The 23,205-nt window shown below is 42.9% G+C and overlaps 2 protein-coding genes across 2 annotated transcripts in view; one reads left to right on the top strand and one right to left on the bottom strand.

Moving 5' to 3' along the window:
• The window catches only part of LOC117968424 (C-type mannose receptor 2-like), a 242,708-nt gene that overhangs the window by 128,899 nt on the left and 90,604 nt on the right, over positions 1–23,205 (top strand). The window lies entirely within an intron of this gene.
• The window catches only part of LOC117964844 (macrophage mannose receptor 1-like), a 99,482-nt gene that overhangs the window by 18,973 nt on the left and 57,304 nt on the right, over positions 1–23,205 (bottom strand). Inside the window, exons 6-7 of the mRNA XM_059010659.1 lie at positions 13,389–13,730; positions 12,625–12,948 (exon numbers count right to left, since the gene is read on the bottom strand). Of these exons, the coding sequence (XP_058866642.1) occupies positions 12,625–12,948; positions 13,389–13,730 (666 nt within the window). The remainder of the gene's footprint in view (positions 1–12,624; positions 12,949–13,388; positions 13,731–23,205) is intronic.

Here is a 23,205-nt window from a genome sequence, read left to right as displayed (position 1 = left end):
GTATGAAAGTCACTCAGTGCTCTCTGTGCCTCTCCCCCATGCTGGTCTGCAGGTATGAGAGTCACTCAGTGCTCTCTGTGCCTCTCCCCCATGCTGGTCTGCAGGTATGAGAGTCACTCAGTGCTCTCTGTGCCTCTCCCCCATGCTGGTCTGCAGGTATGAGAGTCACTCAGGGCTCTCTGTGCCTCTCTCCCATGCTGGTCTGCAGGTATGAGAGTCACTCAGTGCTCTCTGTGCCTCTCCCCCATGCTGGTCTGCAGGTATGAGAGTCACTCAGTGCTCTCTGTGCCTCTCCCCCATGCTGGTCTGCAGGTATGAGAGTCACTCAGGGCTCTCTGTGCCTCTCCCCCATGCTGGTCTGCAGGTATGAGAGTCACTCAGTGCTCTCTGTGCCTCTCCCCCATGCTGGTCTGCAGGTATGAGAGTCACTCAGTGCTCTCTGTGCCTCTCCCCCATGCTGGTCTGCAGGTATGAGAGTCACTCAGTGCTCTCTGTGCCTCTCCCCCATGCTGGTCTGCAGGTATGAGAGTCACTCAGTGTTGTAGTTTCTTTGCCATTATTGGCGGTCTTTAAGACATTTGTTACTGGCTTTTGAAAAAAAAAAGGGAGACAAAATCGAACCAGGTCACTACAGACCAATAAGCCAGACACAAAAATAGGAGTGGCAAATGAAGATTAGATAAAGGTGCATTCAGAACAGAACCTTGTAACCTTTCTTATGTTCTTGTAATATGAAATATATTTTTCATGAGCTTGACTTCCTCCTCTCCTCCGTGGTTCACCTTTTGCCTTTTGCTCTCTTTTGACAGGTGTCCCCCAAGGCTTAGTCCTGGGACCCCTCCTGTTTTCTCCCTACACCTGCTCCCTACAGCTCCTCCCATGGCTTTTTGTATCATTTATATGCTGATGATGCCCAGATCTTCCTCTCCTATCCCCACTCTGACTTCAACATTTCCTCCTGGATGTGCTCGCATCATCACAAAAACAACCTCTCCAAATCAGACCTCCTTTTCTTCCCCCTCTTCCTCCCCCATCGCTGATCTCTCTATCTCTATTCCTCTTGAATCCCTCACCCTCTCTCCCTCCTCATCCACCAAGAACCTCGGTGTCACCCTCGACCCCTCCCTCTCCTACTCTCAGCACATCTCTACTCTGGCACACTCCTGTCACTTCTTCTTCAGCAATAAGCACAGAATTCACCCCTTCCTCATGATTACTGCACACAGCTCCTAGTTCAGGCCCTGGTACTGTCCCGCCTTGATTACCGCAACTCCCTCATGGCTGGCCTCCCTGCCTCTGCTATCCGTCCGCTCCAGCTCATCCAAAACTCTGCTGCTCGCCTTGTCTTTTCCCTTCCTCGTTTCTCCCACGCTACACCGCTGCTCTGCCCTCTGCACTGGCTCCCTATTGCTGCTCGCATCCAATTCAAATCTCGCCTATCACTGCCTTGACCTTTCTGCTCCCTCCTATCTCCAGACATCATTTCTCCCTACACCCTCTCTCACCCTCTCCGCTCCTCCACCACTGGGCAGATTAGCTGTACACCCCCACTCCGTTCTGCCGCTTCCAGAGCCCGCTTCTTCTCCTCCCTCACTCATCAGTAGTGGAATGACCTACCCACGGATATCAGCACTGCTCAGTCCCTGACCACCTTCCAGTGCCTCCTCAAGACACACCTGTTCAGACAGCATCTGTAAACCTCACAGCTCTCAGCTATACTGGACTAGATGGCTCCCAGTTGTTCCAGTACTTGCATCAGCTTGTACTTGCACTGAACTGCTCCATACCACGCTGTGTTCTACTACTGCTCTTAATTATAAGCATTTCCTGTATCTTGTACTTGATTTTACTCTTATAGGTATCCGTATTAAAGTTTTTTTTGTAATTGCTTTTATTGGAAATCATTCTTATCCATTTATCGTACTTACTGTCCTTTTACTGGACTTTACTGACTCAAGGTATTATTTTTACTATAAGTTAACTGCTCTTAGTTGAACTCGCTCTTAAATGTAATTACTTACTGTGTTCTTTATTCTGCTCTTATTTGATCTCATTTGCTATTGATTTTATTGTACTTTATAACTGCTCTTATCTGTAATGTGATATTCTGTAATGTGATCTTTTATAATGGGATATTCTAATGTGATTCTTTGTACTGTGATATTTAGTAACAATTGTAAGTCACTCTGGATAAGGGTGTCTGCTTAGAAATAAATAAATAAATAAATAATGTATATTTTGCCTAATCACTTATTTAAAGAATGCTCAAGATATTCAGAACTACAGATACTGATGTTTTAAAGATTGGATTCAAGATTTAAAGAATGAGATGCTATTTATCTTGGTCAATATAAATAACAAAAAAAATAACACATGTTTTGCCTGCTGACATAATGTACAGCACTTCAACACCTCTTGTGAAATGAGGAAATAGTTGACAATTTGAAACATTGGTCTTTTTGGATTTCCGTAGTTTCAAAACTGAACAAGGCTGAGCTTTTTAGTTCCACTCACATCTTAACTTAGATCACAAAGATCACACCCAGTGTGTCCCAGAACCCCAATGAGAAACTCCACAGAGTCGTGACCCCTTAGATTAGCTGAAAGGCTCCATGTTGTTGTTGTTGTTAAGAACATAAGAAAGTTTACAAATGAGAGGAGGCCATTCAGCCCATCTTGCTCGTTTGGTTGTTAGTAGCTTATTGATCCCAGAATCTCATCAAGCAGCTTCTTGAAGGATCCCAGGGTATCAGCTTCAACAACATTACTGGGGAGTTGGTTCCAGACCCTCACAATTCTCTGTGTTAAAAAGTTGAAAAAGTCCCTTGGGTCGATATTGTCAGAATTTTGAATGCTTCAATCAGATCACTGCGTAGTCTTCTTTGTTCAAGACTGAATAGATTCAATTCTTTAAGCCTGTCTGCATACAACATGCCTTTTAAACAGAGGATAATTCTGGTTGCTCTTCTTTGCACTCTTTCTAGAGCAGCAATATCCTTTTTGTAGTGAGGTGACCAGAACTGAACACAATATTCTAGGTGAGGTCTTACTAATGCATTGTAAAGTTTTAACATTACTTCCCTTGATTTAAATTCAACACTTTTCACAATATATCCGAGCATCTTGTTGGCCTATTTTATAGTTTCCCCTCATTGTCTAGATGAAGACATGTCTGAGTCAACATAAACTCCTAGGTCTTTTTCATAGATTCCTTTTTCAATTTCAGTATCTCCCATATGATATTTATAATGCACATTTGTATTGCCTGTGTGCAGTACCTTACACTTTTCTCTATTGTCACTGTTGTTTTCCAAATGAAATTATTTTTAAATACTAAAGTGCAGCGTCTGATTGGAAGAGAACACAAGTTGATTTTGCTTCCCACCGTGAGTGGTTATCCCCCCCGCGTGGGACCTTGTTTCAGGACTGCCATTTCTCATTCAAATTGATGGAAAAAACATTGAAACCAACAAATCTGATGCCTTCTGTATGAAACTGTGCTGGACTCTCTGTAATTATAAGATCTACAGGGTTAAGACTTTACATACATTGCATGGTTACTGTCATTGTTCTATTATGCTGTGTGTTTTTATCATTTTAAACAGTATAGACTTGTGTGCGTTGTACATGATTATTTTAAAAACAAGCCAATTCATTTATACTGAATAAATCATTGAAATATGCAGAACAAAGTTCTAGCCTCTCCCCTATAATATAGTTGCTATATAGCCTCACCTCTCCTGCAATACCTCGCTGGAAACAGTAGGTGGCAGAATAACCCTGACGTTCTTGTGTTTAGGCTGTCTTCTGTGTAACAGTGGATTCAGTTGTATTTCTGGATGATTAAAACGTTTTGAGAAGGTGTTAGTGGTATGTGTTATATTTAGAGAAATCAGGAAACAAAAGACTGAGGGTTCAAACTGAAATTCAACTCTTTATTCATTTTATAATGGCAGATACACTCAGAAATGTAGAATATAAAGAGTGAGGCAGGACTTATTCAATATATTGAAAGATGTAGCATCATATTAAAATAGAATTACAGTGTGTCTCTTTACTACATTCCTCATCAGATTAGCATGAGCTGCAATCTGCTTCATCAGAAACCAGGCCCTGTTGGCTGTCCAGTTTGTTTGCATTCCCCAGAGGCAGGTAGTTTAGTCTGCAGGCACACAAGCTTCCTCCCTCCTTGAAGCTTTCTGGTCTCTCTTTGTGTCACTCTGGTGTGCACTAAACAGGCACGCTGCTGAGACTACCTGCAGCAGCAGGGGGGTATGAACGACCGCTCTGCTGCAGCTCAGGGAAGCAACACAGGAGTGCAAACAAGGGACAGAAAAGAGTTTCTTTTCTTTTCCAAGTGGAGTGTTTGTGATACTAGTGCTGATGACATCACACAGGCCCGACTACAGACACACTTTCTTAAATACATAAAAACTACTTAAATATTTAAAACATTTTTATTTTTAAAAGAAAAAAAGCTTAAAAAGTAGGAATAATAAACATGGCAAGTTAACCCATTCCCCCCCGCTGTGCTTCTCCTCTTAACAATGTATCCTGCATTAAAGGACTGCTAAGCAAGGGTTAAAATCCATTTTCTTAAAGCTTACTAAAAGTTTAGAATAGATTTTAAAATTGCTCTTTTAACTTATAAAGCCTTACATGGCATGGCACCTGCATACGCTGTTGACTTGATTGTCTCCTACGTCTCCTCCTGAAATCTACGTTCTTCAGGGTTGGTTTGTTGGTTGTTCCGAAATCTCGGCTGCGCACTCAAGGGGACAGGGCTTTCAGTGTCTGTGCTCCCAAACTTTGGAATTCCCTCCCAAATATTATAAGAAATTCAGACACTTCAGTGATTTTTAAAACTCGTCTTAAGGCGTTCTTATTTGATTTGGCTTTTGTATAACTCTCTTTTTTTTCCTCTGTGAAGTGCCCTGGGATACTTGTTATGAAAGGCACTATATAAAATGAAATGATGTTGTTGTTGTAACCCCTGCAATATTATCACTGGCCCCTTTGTTTTGCTTGTGTTTTATACTTCAATTTGGAAAGTAGATATTTCATAGTCAACGTTATAGATACTAATGATTTAAACTAAGCTGCTGCTGCGTCCTCAAGTGACCTACAGCAAAGGTACCAGGATGCAGCAGTTTATCTACACGCTGCATTTTAAACAGCTGAGGATCCTGAACTAAAAAAACAAGTGAAGCAGCTTCTGAAAAGACTCCTCAAGGCTGACTGTGAGGAAGTGAGGTGGGGAAGCATGTTAGCGTTGCACTGTGTACTGAGGCCTTTAGGAGAAGCACTGAAGACTGTGCAACACTATTATGCTTCCCCACCTCACTTCATTACAATCAGCCTTGAGGAGTCTTTTCAGGAGGCATTTTACTGGAATAGTTAGTAAGCACGGCAGATGATGCTCTTAGTTGAAACAACAGAGAATCACACAGAACACACACACAATAGGATATTAAACAAGAACAATGAAATATCAGAATAATGTATATCATTAAAGATTGCTACATAGCATTTTCTTCTATAGTATTTTGGTGTATTACTCCTATAGTAAAGCTCTGGGTTCTGTGGAGACAGTGGTTCTCAGACTGGGGGTTGGGAACCCTGGGGGTTCACAGGAAGGTTTCAAGCGACCACATCACAAGCAGACCTACCATCCGCAATGGCTGCAGTGCATTGCAGCAGCTCTTTATAGAGAGCAGACATGGCATTGCAAACTCTGTCACATACAAGACTTCGATTTCCTTTATTACTCACACATTGCTTACACAATATCATTCAGATTTAGATATTTCTATAATTTATTAGTAAATAGGTTTTTTTCAGACTAAAGTGACCTTAAAAGGGGTCCCGACTACAGATTTAGAACCACTGCTGTACACCCTTTTAGGGGTGTTGTTAATCTTTGAAACAGATAAAGGAGAGCTTTTCATAACAGCACAGATCATTCCACTCAGCCCCCCCATCCTCCCTCAGCACCATCTCCCCACAGTGCTCATAGTAAGGATTGTTGGGCTCCCCAGGGGCCCAGTTAGTGTAGTTTAGGAGCCCCTTCTTATCCTTACCAGCAACCCAGTACCAGTTATTATACACAACGGTTCTGTGCAGGCCGATCCAGAATCGCGACGCAGTGCTGTTCCTGACGAGCTCCGACACTCTGTTCTGTGCAGCCAGGCTTGTGAGGCTCACTAGGTCAGTGTAGTGATCCTTGCAGTACTGCCAAGCCTCCGGCCAGACCATACTGTCAGAGATCAGGTGGAGATCCACAGGGACTGGAGTGCCTGGTGATAATAATAATAATAATAATAATAATAATAATAATAATAATAACACTATGTAACACAATTTTTGTTCCTGGGTAGTAAGTGTTATTTCCTAATTGCTTATACCTCAAAAGTATAGAAAATGGCTATTATTCCCCACAAACTTTGCTTTTGTGACCAGGACAGTGATATTTTGAAATTTACCTATTTCCAATGAGAAAACGGGCAAATTTGTGTCTTTTCGTTCACATAAAGTCAGAAAAAAACAACATATGAATCCAAATTAACATGTATTTATACTAAAGTAATACAAAAATGACTACATAAGATTTAGAAGTGAGTAGTTTTTCGAGATTTACGATTATACTGTAAATCACTTTCACGAATCAGCCCCCAAATGTAGTCTCCCATCATGTTCTCTTTATACTGTCCTTGGTAGCGGCGTTCAAAGTCCAGTATATCCTGGTGGAAGCGCTCGCCTTGCTCCTCCGAGTACGCTCCCATGTTCTCCTTGAATTTATCAAGATGAGCATCAAGGATATGGACTTTGAGGGACATCCTATTTTCTATACTTTTGAGGCATAAGCAATTAGGAAATAACACTTACTACCCAGGAACCAAAAAAAAAAAAAAAATGTGTTACACGGTGTAATAATAATAATATTTAATAATAATAATAATAATAATAATAATAATAATAATAATAATAATAATAATAATAATAATAATAATAATCATCATCATCATTTCATTAACTGTGATCTGGTTTTGTACGTGTGCTATTCATGTGACGGTCATGAGTGTTGGGTTGGTGTTTGCAGTAATATTTAAATTGTGCTTCTAAAGCTGCCATCAGCCTGCATTTCTTTATGACAGCAGTGTGGTTCAGATGATCAGGGCAATATTATCACTGATGTGATTTCTCACCTCTATTGCAGCTGGTAACATGATTTATCAAATAATCAGCTGGCTTCACAGACCCCAATCAGCACTAATCTTGCAGTACCTAATGTTACCTCAGGTCAGGTAGTCCAAGCATAGTGCTAATCAGGGTCTGTGAAAGCAGATGATAATTTATATATATTCCCAGTAGAGGAGGAGTTACTCTACTCAGCCAAGCCATTTCACTGCACCCTATGGCACGGTGCCCACCTGTTCCTGCAGTGTGACATTGTCAGGCAGTAGATTTTGCTTAGAAAGACAGATTCTTTGTACTGTACAATATAATGTAGCTGTATAGAATAGGATTAAAAAGCCTAAAGACAACATTCAACACAACAGCAACAGTATTGTTGCTGAATAGTCGCACACAGCTCTCCCACAGCTTATACAGGTCTAGTGGATCACATGACGCAGGAGGTGGGCTGTCAATCACACTGAACACACTGCACTCTACAAACTGCACAGACCTTGAGAGACCGGAGTGGAAGGGAGGCTTGAGGATTCTGCATCTGTAAAAAGATAAAGAGAAAAAAGAAAGTTTATAACAAAGCCAGATTCCTGCTGTGGGTTATGAATCACACTGAACTGATTACACTCCATACCTTGAGAGACCAGAGTGAATCGATAATTAATAAATTACAATAAATACAATAATTCAGTAATTTATTACAGTCACATTTCTGCTGTGGGCTTTCAATCAAACTGAATTGATTACACTCCATACCTTCAGAGAGCGTTGTTGAAGGAGGGTCTGAGGGGGTTGCATCTGTAGAAACAAATGAATCAATAATTAATAAATAATAATAAATACAATAATTCAGTAATGTATTACGTCACATTTCTGCTGTAGGCTTTTAATCAAACTGAAGTGATTACACTCCATACCTTCAGAGAGCCGTGTTGAAGGAGGGTCTGAGGGGGTTGTCAAGATAATAGAAGTCTGATTTATTTTTCTAAGTGTAATGAAACTGTATGTGTTGTCCTGTCAGTGCAATGCTCACAATGACATGCTATCTCACTCATCCTGAAGGGATCAATGTTTTTAAATCAATACAATAAATACCCAATCAGAATGTATTTTACAGCACGTGTCTCTCCTGTGTGTAACAATGAGGGGTAGCTGCTCCCTGCTCACACACTCTTAATGATGGGGCTGGTTTCTGGTTCTTCAGATCTCTAGGCTACACCCTGCCCTGCTCTGGGGGTCAGACAGCTACTGTAGGATCAGATGGACTGGGCCTCTGAGTCCCTGCTCACAGACTGGGGTACAAACACTGAGCTGAACAAGAACACAGACTGAGCCGGGATCCTTACCATCATAGCAGAAGAAGGGGTACTGAGAGTTGCAGTCTTTGTCATCCCATGTGCCACTCTTGTACATCCTCACACATTTCTGATTGCCTCCCGCATTGTCTGGTTGCCCAGTGTTCCAGTAGTGAAATGTGTAGTTATCCCCCTGGTGTGACCACTTCCAGGGCTCATTGAACAGGCCTATCCAGAAGGGCGTGCCCTGCGCTTTCTTCACTAGGTCTTCATTTTCACTGGCGTTCTTTATACTGACGAGGTCGGCGTGGTTTTCTCTACAGTACTGCTGAGCTTCAGTCCAGGTTTTCAGTTCTTGAATGAGGGTGTATCTCTCAGTGATGGTGCTGGTCTCTTGTAAACACAAACAGCAGATCAAAGTCAGTGTCAGTGCTCTCCTGTTGTATAGTGATTGAACCCGAGTCACATCCAGCTCAGCTATCAAGGTCATGAAAAGCAACATCTCTAACAGTGCCTGGGAGTCTCTTCAGTTTATTAATGTCTGAAAAGTTTTACAGCAGGGTGAGGGTCTGCTTTAATGATTTAAAAGTATTCCCCCCTATTTAAAATTAACATCAATAAATTCTTTAATAAGAAGATGCTAACTATAACACGGAAACTTCATTAGTATCACATAATGTTAATGATTATTAGGGTTACTTTAGAAGAGAGGTGCACTATAATATAGAGTAAATCTATGTGTGTATGTGATTAGATAACAGGGGCAGGATGTTATTATATCGAACTCGTGGTATGGTAACATTAGCTTTAGTAGCAAGTGATTTTCAAACAAAAGTTGTTAATAAATTGAATGCGTAAATGTTTTGAAATTGTGTCGATGAGGTCGTTCATGAACGCATTACTCATTAGAGCGTAAGGGTCGCAGGTCACTGTGCAGAGTGGCTGCAGTGATGACATCACGGACCAGGAAGGAGCGACACATGAACAAAGAAGGGCGGTGGTGAACCTGAGCGCTATTTTATTAAATAATAACAAAACAAAAGATATGAACAAACACAAACCACTAAACAAAAAGACACGTTGACCAAACAAATAAACAAATAAGTATCGTGCTTTAAATGCTGGTGTGATAGGGTGCCGGCTCGCCTCTATAATTTGTGTATTATTATTATTATTATTACTGTTTTCATTATGATTTAATAATTATTGTTTGTTTTGGATCGGCAGGGAGGGGGTTAATTCCTCCCTGCAAAATACATGCTGGGTGAAATCCTTTGTCTGGTGGAGTGGTTTGGTTTGGAGAGACACACAGTAAGTGTTGTCTGGAAAAATGTGTATAAATACCTGTTCAATTTGATTGATTTTGTTCCAGTGTTTTGTTGAAAGCCTTTGTTTTGTGTTTGTACCTTTTGTTTGGCCCTCGTGCCTGTTTATTTTGTAATTTTTGGTCAATTAAAGTATTTTGTTTCACTGCATTTTCTGACTCAGAGTCTTCCCTCTACTGCTATCCTGCCACAGCTGGCAAGCGGGGAGGTTCAGGCAGCATATCAAGCCATGGCTGACGAGGAGGCTAGCCAATACGACCTAGTCAAGCGAGCCATCCTCCAACGCCTCAACATCACAGCACCAACCGCTTCTGTGTTGATTTCCGCAAGGTGAACGCTATTGCCAAGTTCAATGCATATCCCATGCCTTGTGTTTGTGTATTATTTCAGGACTGAAACCCCTTGGTTTATACGCTGACAATACCCACAGTTGGGTAGAGCCAGCATTTATTATTTATACAGTCAAGGAGAGTGGAAACAGAAAATAAAAAGAACTTGAACCATGAACTTTGTGTTGCGTCGTTGTCTGGATCACCTGCATCACCCTTTCACTGCGCACTGCTACCCACTTTTCACATTGCTGCACTGTGATTTGTGTTTGGTTCTGCCAGAGAGCTGCTTGCGCAGGACCCAGGGTCTGAGCGATTGGTCAGTGTGTATGTAAATGTGCTCTTGTGTATGTGAGCCAGTATGGCTCGGGGGGATCTCTATTTAGGAGCTGGCTGCGAGCAGCTCGGGGCTGTGTTGTGGTGTCCTGATGTTGAATCAATAAACATCTGAATGAGATCTTGCTGCAGTGGTCTGGCTCTGGTTTGTTCCCCTGAAAAGCTACAATTATATATATATATATATATATATATATATATATATATATACACACATACACAGTGCCTTGCATAAGTATTCACCGCCCTTAGACTTTCCACATTTTGTAGTGTTACAACCTGGAATTAAAATGGATTTAACTGGGATTTTTACCATTTGATTTACACAACATACTTACCACTTTGAAGGTGCAAAGTATTTTTTATTGTGACACAAACGTTAATTAAACAAAAAAAAAGACATTTGTGGGTTGCATAAATATTCACCCCCTGAGTCAATACTTGGTAGAAGCACCTTTGGCAGCAATTACAGCTGTGAGTCTTTTTGGGTAAGTCTCTACCAGCTTTGCACATCTAGATCCTGCAATTATTGCCCATTCTTCTTGGCAAAATTGCTCAAGCTCTGTCAAGTTGGATGGGGACCATTGGTGAACAGCAATTTTCAAGTCTTGCCACAGATTCTCAATCGGATTGAGGTCTGGGCTTTGACTGGGCCATTCTAAGACATTCAGGTTCTTGTTTTTAAACCACTCCAGTGTAGCTTTGGCTGTGTGTTTAGGGTCATTGTCCTGCTGGAAGGTGAACCTCCGCTCCAGTCCCAGGTCTCTTGCAGACTGAAGCAGGTTTTCCTCTAGAATTTCCCTGTATTTGGCTCCATCCATCTTGCCCTCAATCCTGACCAGTTTCCCAGTCCCTGCCGATGAAAAGCATCCCCATAACATGATGCTGCCACCACCATGCTTCACCGTGGGGATGGTGTTCTCAGGGTGATGAGCAGTGTTGGCTTTGCGCCAAACATAGAGTTTTGCGCTAAGGCCAAAAAGTTCAATTTTGGTCTCATCAGACCAGAGAACATGTTTGCTGTGTCTCCCACATGCCTTTTGGCAAAATCCAAACGGGATTTGATATGGCGTTTTTTCAACAATGGCTTTCTTCTCGCCACTCATCCATAAAGTCCAGCTTTGTGGAGCGTCCGGGTTATAGTTGTCCCATGGATTGTTTCTTCTATCTCAGCTGTTGATCTCTCCAGCTCCTTCAGAGTTGCCATTGGCCTCTTGGTTGCTTCTCTGACTAATGCCCTCCTTACCTGGTCACTGAGTTTTAGTGGACGGTCTTCTCTAGACAGAGTCGCGGTTGTGCCATATTCTTTCCATTTTTTAATAATGGATTTAACGGTGCTCCAGGGGGATGTTCAAAGTTTGGGATATTTTTTTTATAACCCAACCCTGATTGGTGCTTCTCCAGAACTTTATCCCAGACTTGTTTTGATAGCGCCTTGGTCTTCATGATGCTGTTTGTTTAGATATGCTCTCTAACAAACTCTGGGGCCTTCCAGAAACAGGTGTATTTAATCTGAGATCATGTGACACTTTAATTGCACACAGGTGGACTCCATTCAACTAATTATGTGACTTCTGAAGGCAATTGGTTTGGTGTCACAGCAAAGGGGGTGAATACTTATGCAATCAAGACTTTTCAGTTTTTTATTTGTAAATAATTTTGAAAAATATGTAGATTTTTTTCCCCACTTCGACATTATGGACTATTTTGTGTAGATCAGTGACAAAAAATCCTAATTAAATCCATTTTGATTCCAGGTTGTAACACTACAAAATGTGGAAAAGTCCAAGGGGGGTGAATACTTATGCAAGGCACTGTATATATATATAATAGTGCCTTTCATAGTAGACAACGATCACAAAGCGCTTTACAAGATAGTGAGGAACAATGCATAATATATCAAATACAGGGCATAGTACATTAAATACCAACAGTAAAAAACAATGCAAATACATTAAATGTATATACTATATATACACATCATCTTACCCCTACACTGCTTAGTCCAAGTGGCTGTTAATACAGGCTTTACTGTACAGCATTACACTACGAGCTGAGCTGTCACAGACCTGGGCAGTATCCAGGGGACCTGGCTTCAACCCCCAGTCCAGTCAGCTGTTTCATTAACAAAGGAATTGAATCTCAACTCACCACTGTAGCACATGAAAGCTTTCTTCTCGCTGCAGACTGAATCCTCCCACTCTCCATCAGAATTGACTGAAGCATAGAAGAGGTCTGCTCTCCAGTTGGAGTAGATGACGTCATCTCCATTGGACCACTGCCAGTTATCTTTGTCATGGTACAGCCCGATCCAGAAATTATTCTCTTTAGTTGTAGGTATAAGACCCATAAGCGTATTAACCCCGTCCTGGTCTTGTATGGTGGGCAGGTCTTTGCCTTGGTTTCTGCAGTAGCTCTGAGCATCCTGCCATGTCTTCTTAGTTCCTTCATACAAACACTGACCAGAGGAGCCGCCTGGGGAGAGGGGACAGCACAATAAAGATCAGTGAAAACGTGTTCTTCAGTGACAAGATTTGCAGAAACTGCCCCCACACTCTAGACAGCAGAACTGCTCCATAGGGCTGTAAAACAGCTGGTCCTGTACAAGCTGCCAATACAAAATCTTTGCTCTATAAAATGTAATGCACATTCTGTGATTTTAATAAACAGTAAAACCTTTTTGTTTTCCAGTGATCACACTGTTTCATTCCTGAAGTTTTAAATACAGCAGGCTTGGTTTGGAAAACCTACAAGACTGTTGTGGAATCCAGTTTCCAACAAGAAGGAATTTCAATTACAGGGAGTGAATGGGTCCACTCTCCTGCACAGATAAGCTGTCACCCCCCTCCACACAAACACAAACTGGGGTGAAACACTGAACTAAATGAGAACACAGACTGAGCCGGGATCCTTACCCACACAGCAGAAGAAGGGGTACTGAGAGTTGCAGTCTTTGTCATCCCATGTGCCACTCTTGTACATCCTCACACATTTCTGATTGCCTCCCAAATTGTTTGGTTCCCCAGTGTTCCAGTAGTGAAATGTGTAGTTATCCCCCTGGTGTGACCACTTCCAGGGCTCATTGAACAGGCCTATCCAGAAGGGCGTGCCCTGCGCTTTCTTCACTAGGTCTTCATTTTCACTGGCGTCCTTTATACTGACGAGGTCAGTGTGGTGTTCTCTACAGTACTGCTGAGCTTCAGTCCAGGTTTTCAGAACTTCAATCAGGGTGTATCTCTCAGTGATGTTGCTGGTCTCTGTAAACACAAACAGTAGATGAGAGGCTGGGAGCTGTGGATGTTTGGTGGCTCTGAACCCAAAACTGTGTGTTGTCCTCAATCTGACTGTAACAGGGCAAGGAGCCCTGTACAGTTATGATTTGTTTACTGTGAGAACGGGTTCTCCCCCTCCGCCCCTGAGCAAGTTATTGTTTTGTATTTATTTGTTTTTGTATTTATGTTTGTTTGGTTTTTATTTTTAAAATGTGTTCTGGCAGAGGCGAGATTGGTGCTCGTCCTCTGCCAGGAATAATTTAAAAACCTTGTGCAGAAGGTGACCATCCTCCGAGCTTAATTAAGTGATTAATTTGTTGCTAATCGGGAGATGGTAACCTCCATAAAAGCCGGCAGCTCTCTGCACTCAGGGTGGGTGTACAGTGGAGAGTACGGGTGAGCGAGAGGAGAACGGAGAAAAGAACGTTTAAAAAATATACAGGATCAGTGACAGCATTTGCCCAGCCTGACCCGTATTGGCTGTTTTGTGTTTGAGATTTTGTTTTTGTTTATCATTTTATTTTGCTCTGTGTTTTTTTTGTTGTTTAAATACTTTATTTATTTTTGTGTTACAGTAAACGGCGCCGCAGCGTCTTTTTGCACTGCAGTATTTTTGAGTTTGTTTATCTTCCTGCATTCTGGTCTGATGTCACCGCTCAGCCATCCTGTCACAGACCCATTTCTGAGTTAATTTGAATCAATTGAGGCTGATAACATATTATTAGTTTGGTACATCGCGTTTAAACTAAATTAACGCGGTAAAACTAATTTGCTTAATTAGGTACTGGAATGTTGGATTCCGTTCTGAATGGGAAGTTGAATTAATTCTCGTGCATACTGACATGATCGATTGCAACGAGAAACACTTATTGAAAATACTAATGCAAAGTAGACAGTTTGTGTGATAAGCCATATTTTAATATTTGTATAACCATGTATTCTAATGATGTTATGATCATTGTAATCGTTTCACTATGAAATCAATGAACTGTATACTATTCACGCATATCTCTAACCAATAGCTTTTCCTTTCTGTAATATTAGATTGGTTGTGCAACCCTTTTTATTCTTTAAATAAACTATTGTTTTATATTTCTGACACGTTGTGTGAATGTCGGTTATTGGCTAAGGGAATCCGAGTTCTACATGATCCCAAACTTAAATATGGTATGTCTCATTTATTACATTTTGATGTTCTTAAACAGGGCGACTAAAGACAAATTTACATTGAAATAAATTGCATGCCTAATTCATTACAAGGGCAAAGGAGGTAAAGGTGGTTGGGGAAAGGGAGCAGAGTTTCTGGAGAAAATCAGGTCCTGTTGGCAGCCAGCTTTGTGAGTGAGTGAGGGGGAGAGGTGGAGAGAGAAAGGATGAAGAGGGAGGAAGCCAGCAGAATGAGTCGAGCTAGAGAGATGAATGTTAAAATCACCTAACAAAATGGTAGGAATAGAGGCGGCGATGGAAGAGAGGAGGAAGACAAGCTTGTCAAGGAAGTGAGCAGGGGGACGGGGCTGATAGAGAACAATAAGGAGCAGATGACAAGGGGAGTGCAATTCAACGCCATGAAACTCAAAAGCTGCTTAGAGATGGAAGAGAGAGTAGAAGGGAACAAGAAGTTCCAGGATGGAAAAAGTAGGAATCTAGTTCCCCACCTCGTCCTGAGGAGCGGGGAGAGCGAGAGAGGACACAGAGAAAGGAGAGAGCAGCTGGGGCAGCAGTGTTCTCAGGGTGATCCATGTTTCTGTAAGGTCGAGAAAGTCAAGAGAGAGAGATGAGAGGTGTAGGCAGAGATGAAGTCAGCCTTGTTGCAAATGATGGAGGCAGAGGTTATGAGATCAGGTTGGAAGGGTTAGAGAAGTGCTGGTGAGAGATTTTGCTAGTGCAAAAGAAGAAAAGGATGGGGGTAGCAGAGAAAGTCACAGTGGACAGAGTGAACAAACTGACAGAGACAGCAGTGTAGACAGTACACAAAGCAAAGAGGGTAGAGAGCATAGGTAGGAAAGAGCCTGCTTTTTGGGATGACTAAAACAGCACAGCTGTTTTGTTGAAGAAGATTAAATAGGGTCCTGGTCACAGTTGCAGTCAAACAGGATCCAATTCCACCTGAACCAATTTAAAAGCAATTTAAAGTCGTTATGCCAGCAGTGACATATGTTTCTGTATCCATTCAAGGGCAACTTGGATACAGGATTTTGACTGAAAATATTTCACAGCAGAAATAGTCTGAGATATCAGCAGCTGTAGGAGTGGCGGTGGCAGATTTGCAAACTCATTAAAGCTCCCTTCACAGGGATGCTTAGAAATAGTAACTGTAGTAAACTAATAATGAAAGTGCAATGTAAAACAATCACATCTTTACCTTGGTAGCACATGAAAGCTCTCTGAAGGTGGCAGGGTAAATCAATCCACTTTCCCTCTGAATTGACTGAAGCACAGAAGAGGTCTGCCCTCCAGTTAGAGTAGATGACATCATCGCTGTTAGACCACTGCCAGTTCTGTGTGCCATCACGATACAGCCCTATCCAGGCAGAATCACTCAGAGAAGCTCCTGCAATATCTAAGAGCTGCTGTGCTTCTTCCTGGCTGTGCACAGTGGCCAGCTCTGTGTGATTCTCACTACAGTAGCTCTGAGCTTCAGACCAGCTCTTCAGAGTATTCACAAACACGTGTTTAATGATCTGGTTGGATGCGGGCACACAAAACCCTAGGAAAAAAAAAATATATATATTATTAAAATACGGCTAGCTAGCGGAGTGAAAGATTAAACAGACTGAGACAGAATAACATCTTATAAAGCTTATTCGCAGAGGAATTGAAGACATTTAAAACAAAATACATTTTATTTGTATTTAAATATATGCCAGAAACATGCTGACATATATTTGAACATTATATATATATATAATTGTAATATGTTCCACAATACATTCCACAATATATACTCCACCACACATGAAGATATTTTGAAATATATTCTGCTTTATTTTGGGTAGCTGATAGTCAGACAGGTCAAACACAAGAGGAATAAGAACCTCTCTAGATAAATAATGTGTAACACAGACAGAGAGACGGCCTCAATATACCCCAGATTCTGATAATAACTCTGGACAGACAGGCAGCCTCTGTAGGTTCATCCCACATTAAGGTATCTTGAAAAGCTGTAGAATAACCTTTGCTAAACTACACTTAGGAATGAAACCAGATTCTGATACTCCTAATAGCTAAAAAAAATAAGTGTGACAACAGGCAGCCTCCGTATACCTCCCACATTACTGATCAGTACCTTGTGCTGAGCTGAGCAGATACAACAGCAACAAGGTCTGCTCTGTAGAAGTGGAGCAGTGCAGTGAACACACACCCAGGAATCACACGTTATTTTAGATTGAACGTGATTGAGGGACACTGCAGCTTTAAGAACCGCATGATCTTCTCTGAGAGGGAATGTGGACAATATCAAAGCAAACAGAGAGAAAAGCAGAAATAAAGGAAACTCACCTGCAAGCAGAAGGATGAGCAGCCCTCTCTCCCCCATCACAGCAGACTCTGCATTAGAAACAGAAGACTTTCTGTGAATCACCTCAATGCAGGTTAAGCTTCGAGTGGCTCCGGACTGGCTTTTCTGTACAATAGCTTGTGTGTTATAACAAGCAACACGTGCACTTAATCATTACAAACAGGACAGTTCAGACATCTCACCTTCCCCATGTGTTCACATGACTGTGACGTTGTGCTCTAGCTGTTATATATTGGAATCCTTTACCCCTACAGTAATTTTAAATATACAGATAGGCTATTCACAATACAAATGGAAAGGGTAGGGGTTAATAAATCAGTCCATCCATACGCAGTGTGTGCTGGAAAGCGCTGTCAGAACATGGGTCAGGTAAGGGCTCAGCACTCCCCTCTAACAATCATAGCAATATACAGGGTAATACTTATACGAACACATACCATATTTTCTAATATCTGCTTAAAACAGACACATTTAATAAGTTTATCCTATTAATTGTATTTCGTCAATGTGATTAGTTGTTATACCTGAACTCGCGTAAAACGTGTGTGTATGTATTTATACTGCTTATATAAATGTGTCTAAACGACACTAAATATGAATGTCATTCTGTATTTGACTAAAGGTGTAGAGCAAATACTATTTAGCTGACTAAACTATACATAAGACTGCAATTCTGCCTCCGGTTTATATTAATTTGCAGCATCACGTACAGAGAGCTTCAACACGATGGGTAGACCTGTTGGAAAAAAGAGAGCCCAACTTTCAAGCAATATTCAGCTATTTATCAAACGGGAAATACCCAGATACACCTAAAGGGAACAGTGCGGGAAGGATCATTTTTGGAGACAGTGCCAGCGTGTTTTCATTACAGCTGGCAGACTGAAGTACAACGAAAAATCAACAAAGATGAGCCACAAAATAGACACGCTGTACCAGTATGTACAGGAGATAGACTTTAGTATGTTAATAACAAGCGGTATTTGTTCTAATATTGGTTATATAAATTAATTTTAAAAAGTTTTGTTTGACAAGGTAACATATTCAAAACATGCCGCAAAACAATGTGTAATCCCTCGAGAATGATTGTTGTTTTGGAGCAAAAGAACTTAAACCAGGATGCCTAAAAGGACATCAGTGAGCCATAAATTCAAATTAACTGTGTTCGTGTGTGTGTGTGTGTGTGTGTGTGTCGGTGTGTGTGCGTGTGTGTGTGTGTGTGTCGGTGTGTGTGTGTGTGTGTTTCGGTGTTTGTGTGTCGGTGTGTGTGCGTGCCTGTGTGTGTGTGAGTGTGTGTGTGTGTGTGTGCGTGTGCGTGTGTGTGTCGGTGTGTGTGTGTGTGCGTGTGTGTGTGTCTCGGTGTGTGTGCGTGTGTGTGTCGGTGTGTAAGTGTGTGTGTGTGTGTCTCGGTGTGTGTGCGTGTGTGTGTCGGTGTGTGTGTGTGCGTTTGTGTGTATGTCTGTATGTGTGCATGTGTTTTGGTGTGAGTGTGCGTGTGTGTCTGTCGGTGTGTGTGTGTGTGTGTGTGTGTGTGTGTGCGTGTGTGCGTGTGTGTGTGTGTGTGTGTCGGTGTGTGTGTGTGTGTCGGTGTGTGTGTGTTTGTGCGTGTGTGTTTCGGTGTGTGTGTGCGTGTGTGTGTGTCGGTGTGTGTGTGTGCGTGTGTGCGTGTGCGTGTGTGTGTCGGTGTGTGTGTGTGTGTGTGTGTCGGTGTATGTGTGTGTGTCGATTTGTGTGTGTGTGTGTGTCGGTGTGTGTGTGTTTCTGTGTGTAGGTGTGTTTGTGTGTGTGTTGGTGTGTGTGCGTGTGTGTGTCTGTGTGTGTGTTTCGGTGTGAGTGTGCGTGTGTGTCTGTCGGTGTGTGTGTGTGCGTGTGTGTGTCTGCGTGTGTGTGAGCGTGTGTGTGTGTCGGTGTGTGTGTGTGTGTGTGTCGGTGTCAGTGTGTGTGTGTGCGTGTGTCGGTGTGTGTGTGTGTGCGTGCATGTGTGCGTATGTGTGTGTCGGTGTGTGTGTATGTGTCGCTGTGTGTGTGTGCGTGTGTATGTTGGTGTGTCGCTGTGTGTGTGTGCGTGTGTATGTCGGTGTGTGTGTGTGCGTGTGTGTGTCTGCGTGTGTGTGAGCGTGTGTGTGTGTCGGTGTGTGTGTGCGTGTCGGTGGGTGTGTGTGTGTCGGTGTCAGTGTGTGTGTGCGTGTGTCGGTGTGTGTGTGCGTGTGTGTGCGTGTGTGTGTGTCGGTGTGTGTGTGTGTGTCGCTGTGTGTGTGCGTGTGTATGTTGGTGTGTTCGTGTGTGTCGGGGTGTGTGTGTGCGTGTGTGTGTTGCTGTGTTTGTGTGTGTCGGTGTGTGTGTGTGTGTGTGTGTGTGTGTGTGTGTGTCGGTGTGTGTGTGTCGGTGTGTTTGTGTGTGTCGGTGTGTGTGTCGGTGTCGGTGTGTGTGTGTGTGTGTGTGTCGGTGTGTGTGTGTCTGCGTGTGTGTGTGAGTGTGCGTGTGTGTCTGTGTGCGTGTGTGTGTCTGCGTGTGTGTGAGCGTGTGTGTGTGTCGGTGTGTGTGTGCGTGTGTGCGTGTGCGTGTGTGTGTCGGTGTGTGTGTGTGTGTCGGTGTATGTGTGTGTGTCGATTTGTGTGCGTGTGTGTGTCGGTGTGTGTGTGCGTGCATGTGTGTGTGTGTGTGTGTGTGTCGGTGTGTGTGTGTGTTTCTGTGTGTAGGTGTGTTTGTGTGTGTGTCGGTGTGTGTGCGTGTGTGTGTGTCGGTGTGTGTGTGCGTTTGTGTGTGTGTCTGTGTGTGTGTTTCGGTGTGAGTGTGCGTGTGTGTCTGTCGGTGTGTGTGTGTGTGCGTGTGTGTGTCTGCGTGTGTGTGAGCGTGTGTGTGTGTCGGTGTGTGTGTGCGTGTGTCGTTGTGTGTGTGTGTGTGTCGGTGTCAGTGTGTGTGTGTGCGTGTGTCGGTGTGTGTGTGCGTGTGTGTGCGTGCATGTGTGCGTATGTGTGTGTCGGTGTGTGTGTATGTGTCGCTGTGTGTGTGTGCGTGTGTATGTTGGTGTGTCGCTGTGTGTGTGTGCGTGTGTATGTCGGTGTGTGTGTGTGCGTGTGTGTGTCTGCGTGTGTGTGAGCGTGTGTGTGTGTCGGTGTGTGTGTGTGTGTCGGTGGGTGTGTGTGTGTCGGTGTCAGTGTGTGTGTGCGTGTGTCGGTGTGTGTGTGCGTGTGTGTGCGTGCATGTGTGCGTGTGTGTGTGTCGGTGTGTGTGTGTGTGTCGCTGTGTGTGTGTGCGTGTGTATGTTGGTGTGTTCGTGTGTGTCGGGGTGTGTGTGTTGCTGTGTTTGTGTGTGTCGGTGTGTGTGTGTGTGTGTGTGTGCGTGTGTGTGTGTCGGTGTGTGTGTGTCGGTCGGTGTGTGTGTCGGTGTCGGTGTGTGTGTGTGTGTCGGTGTGTGTGTGTCTGCGTGTGTGTGTGTGTGTGTGCGTGTGTATGCGTGCATGTGTGCATGTGTGTGTGCGTGTGTTTCGGTGTGAGTGTGCGTGTGTGTCTGTGTGCGTGTGTGTGTCTGCGTGTGTGTGAGCGTGTGTGTGTGTCGGTGTGTGTGTGCGTGTCGGTGGGTGTGTGTGTGTCGGTGTCAGTGTGTGTGTGTGTGTGTGTCGGTGTGTGTGTGCGTGTGTGTGCGTGCATGTGTGCGTGTGTGTGTGTCGGTGTGTGTGTGTGTGGCTGTGTGTGTGTGCGTGTGTGTGCGTGCGTGTGTGTGTGTCTGTCGGTGTGTGTGTGTCGGTGTGTGTGTGTTTGTGTGTGTCTGTGTGTGTGTCGGTGTGTGTGTGTGTGTGTGTGTGTGTTGGTGTGTCGGGGTGTGTGTGTGCGTGTGTGTGTGTTTGTGCGTGTGTGTGTGCGTGTGTTGGTGTGTTTGTGTGTGTCGGTGTGTGTGTGTGTCGGTGTGTGTGTCGATTTGTGTGCGTGTGTGTGTCGGTGTGTGTGTGCGTGCGTGTGTGTGTCGGTGTGTGTGTGTGTGTGTGCGTGTGTGTGTCGGTGTGTGTGTGCGTGCGTGTGTGTGTGTGTGTGTGTGCGTGTGTGTGCGTTTCCATGCAATAGACAATATATTAAAGATACGGAGTCCTTTTCAGCTGATTCACTGACACTCGGAATAGATGCTTTAATCAAACACTGTGGTAACCCTTTTATCAGAGTAATTAAATAATGAGGGGATTGAGTCGCGCTCCCTGTGTTTGCATGAAGACCCTGTAATGAACTCGTGTGTTGCGCAGCATCTGATTTGTTTGAAAGGAGAGCGATTTGAATTTTTCCTCTGCAAGTCTGAGCAGGGTTAGCAGCATGGCTATGCAAAGAAGGGCAGATCTCCTTTCAAAGAGTGATTGTGCTTCTACACATTTAATTTAATTCCATGTGTTTTAGCATCACACCTGTGCATTTTAATGTTTTTCTGCACAGATAGTGTATCTCTTTCAACAACAGCAAAGCGAGACGCGGACAGTTCAGTAACTCTAACAAGTTAACAAAACTCTAACAAGTGAATAAAAAAATAAAAATCATAGCTAGACTCTACTGCTAGTGCTGAGACTGGACTCCGCTTCAGGTACTGTACGCCGTCTGTGCAAAAAACAAAACAGAAAACCTGACGAGTATCTTATCGGTTTTGAAAGGAAACCAACAAATCAATATTCCGGCGTACATGACGTCATCTATTAGTGGTGTTAATGCAGGAGTTCTTTATGTGAAATAATTTCATGGATATCAGACTGGATTTAATATATATAAACAGACTTTAAAGTAACCGTTAACGCTTTGTGAATAGAACTGGATAAGATCACACATCTCTGATGTAAAACATTACATTGGAATTCAATCAAATAGATTGACAAATCAACCTAAAACAGTACTTAAACCTGCACCTGTATGTATATTTATAGAGGGGTTTCTTATAGATAGTTGCATTTGTACAAATAGAAAATAGATTAGAGTGTATAATCAAATACATCTAGATCGTGTTTTAGGAAAGTCTTACCTTACACTCAAAGCAGTGCCAAAGTGTTCTCCTCCCCGGCTGGAAACGCGCTGACAAGATGACGCTCAGTTTAGACATGATATGATATACTGAGTATGATGGGTGGAGACAAACAGCACAGCCAATGACTTCATACTTTACACAGTGACTGTCACTCCCATTTAAAAAAGCAATCGTTACATGCTATGATATAGAGAGGTATGTGCCGTGTGTTTCAATATTCATAGTGTATTATATTACACAGTGACACCAATTATGATTTAGACATTTTTTTTTTTTAAGTATTGCTGGTTTGGGGCGCTTGGGGGCGTCACTGTTCCCCTTGCTAGTTGCCATGGTGACTGTGAAGACAGGAATCACACTGAATCTGTGCCCTAGGGCAGTGGTTCTCAGTCCTGGTCCTCGGGGACCCCTGTGACTTTTCATTCCAACTGAGCTCTCAATTACTTAACTAAACCCTTAATTCAACTAACAAGCAGCTTAATTAGGCCTTTTTAATTGTTTTCAGCTTAACAAGTTGTAGATTTCAAGTAACTTTTAACATTTTATAGTTGATCTGAAATCTCCAACTGTTTAAGAACAGAAAACAATTAAAAAGGCCTAATTAAGCACATTGTTAGTTCAGGTAAGGGTTTAGTTAAGTAATTGAGAGATCAGTTGGAATAAAAATCAGAAGACTCAGGAGATGTGTGTTCAGCTGTGATTTTGAGGGGGTGGAATGAGGTGCCGCTGGGCTGGAATGGGTGCTCATTTTTTTGCCGTATCTCTGATTAAGGCGTAATTTCGTGGGACCGAACCGACCTGGACAATCTCATTGGGTGAAACCGTTCCACCTTCCTGCTGTATGTTGTTACTGTAACATTATTCAATTCGTTACATCTACAGGGTGATGCAAGACCTTTGACACAGCTGTGCTGCTGATTCTCTGCATTCTAATGTTAGATAAATGACAT

Source organism: Acipenser ruthenus, chromosome 41 (genome assembly GCF_902713425.1).
Source record: "Acipenser ruthenus chromosome 41, fAciRut3.2 maternal haplotype, whole genome shotgun sequence".
In the NCBI taxonomy this organism is placed as follows: Eukaryota; Metazoa; Chordata; class Actinopteri; order Acipenseriformes; family Acipenseridae; genus Acipenser; species Acipenser ruthenus.
The sequence above is the reverse complement of the archived record's forward strand: the minus strand, read 5'-3'. Positions and strand labels throughout refer to the sequence as shown.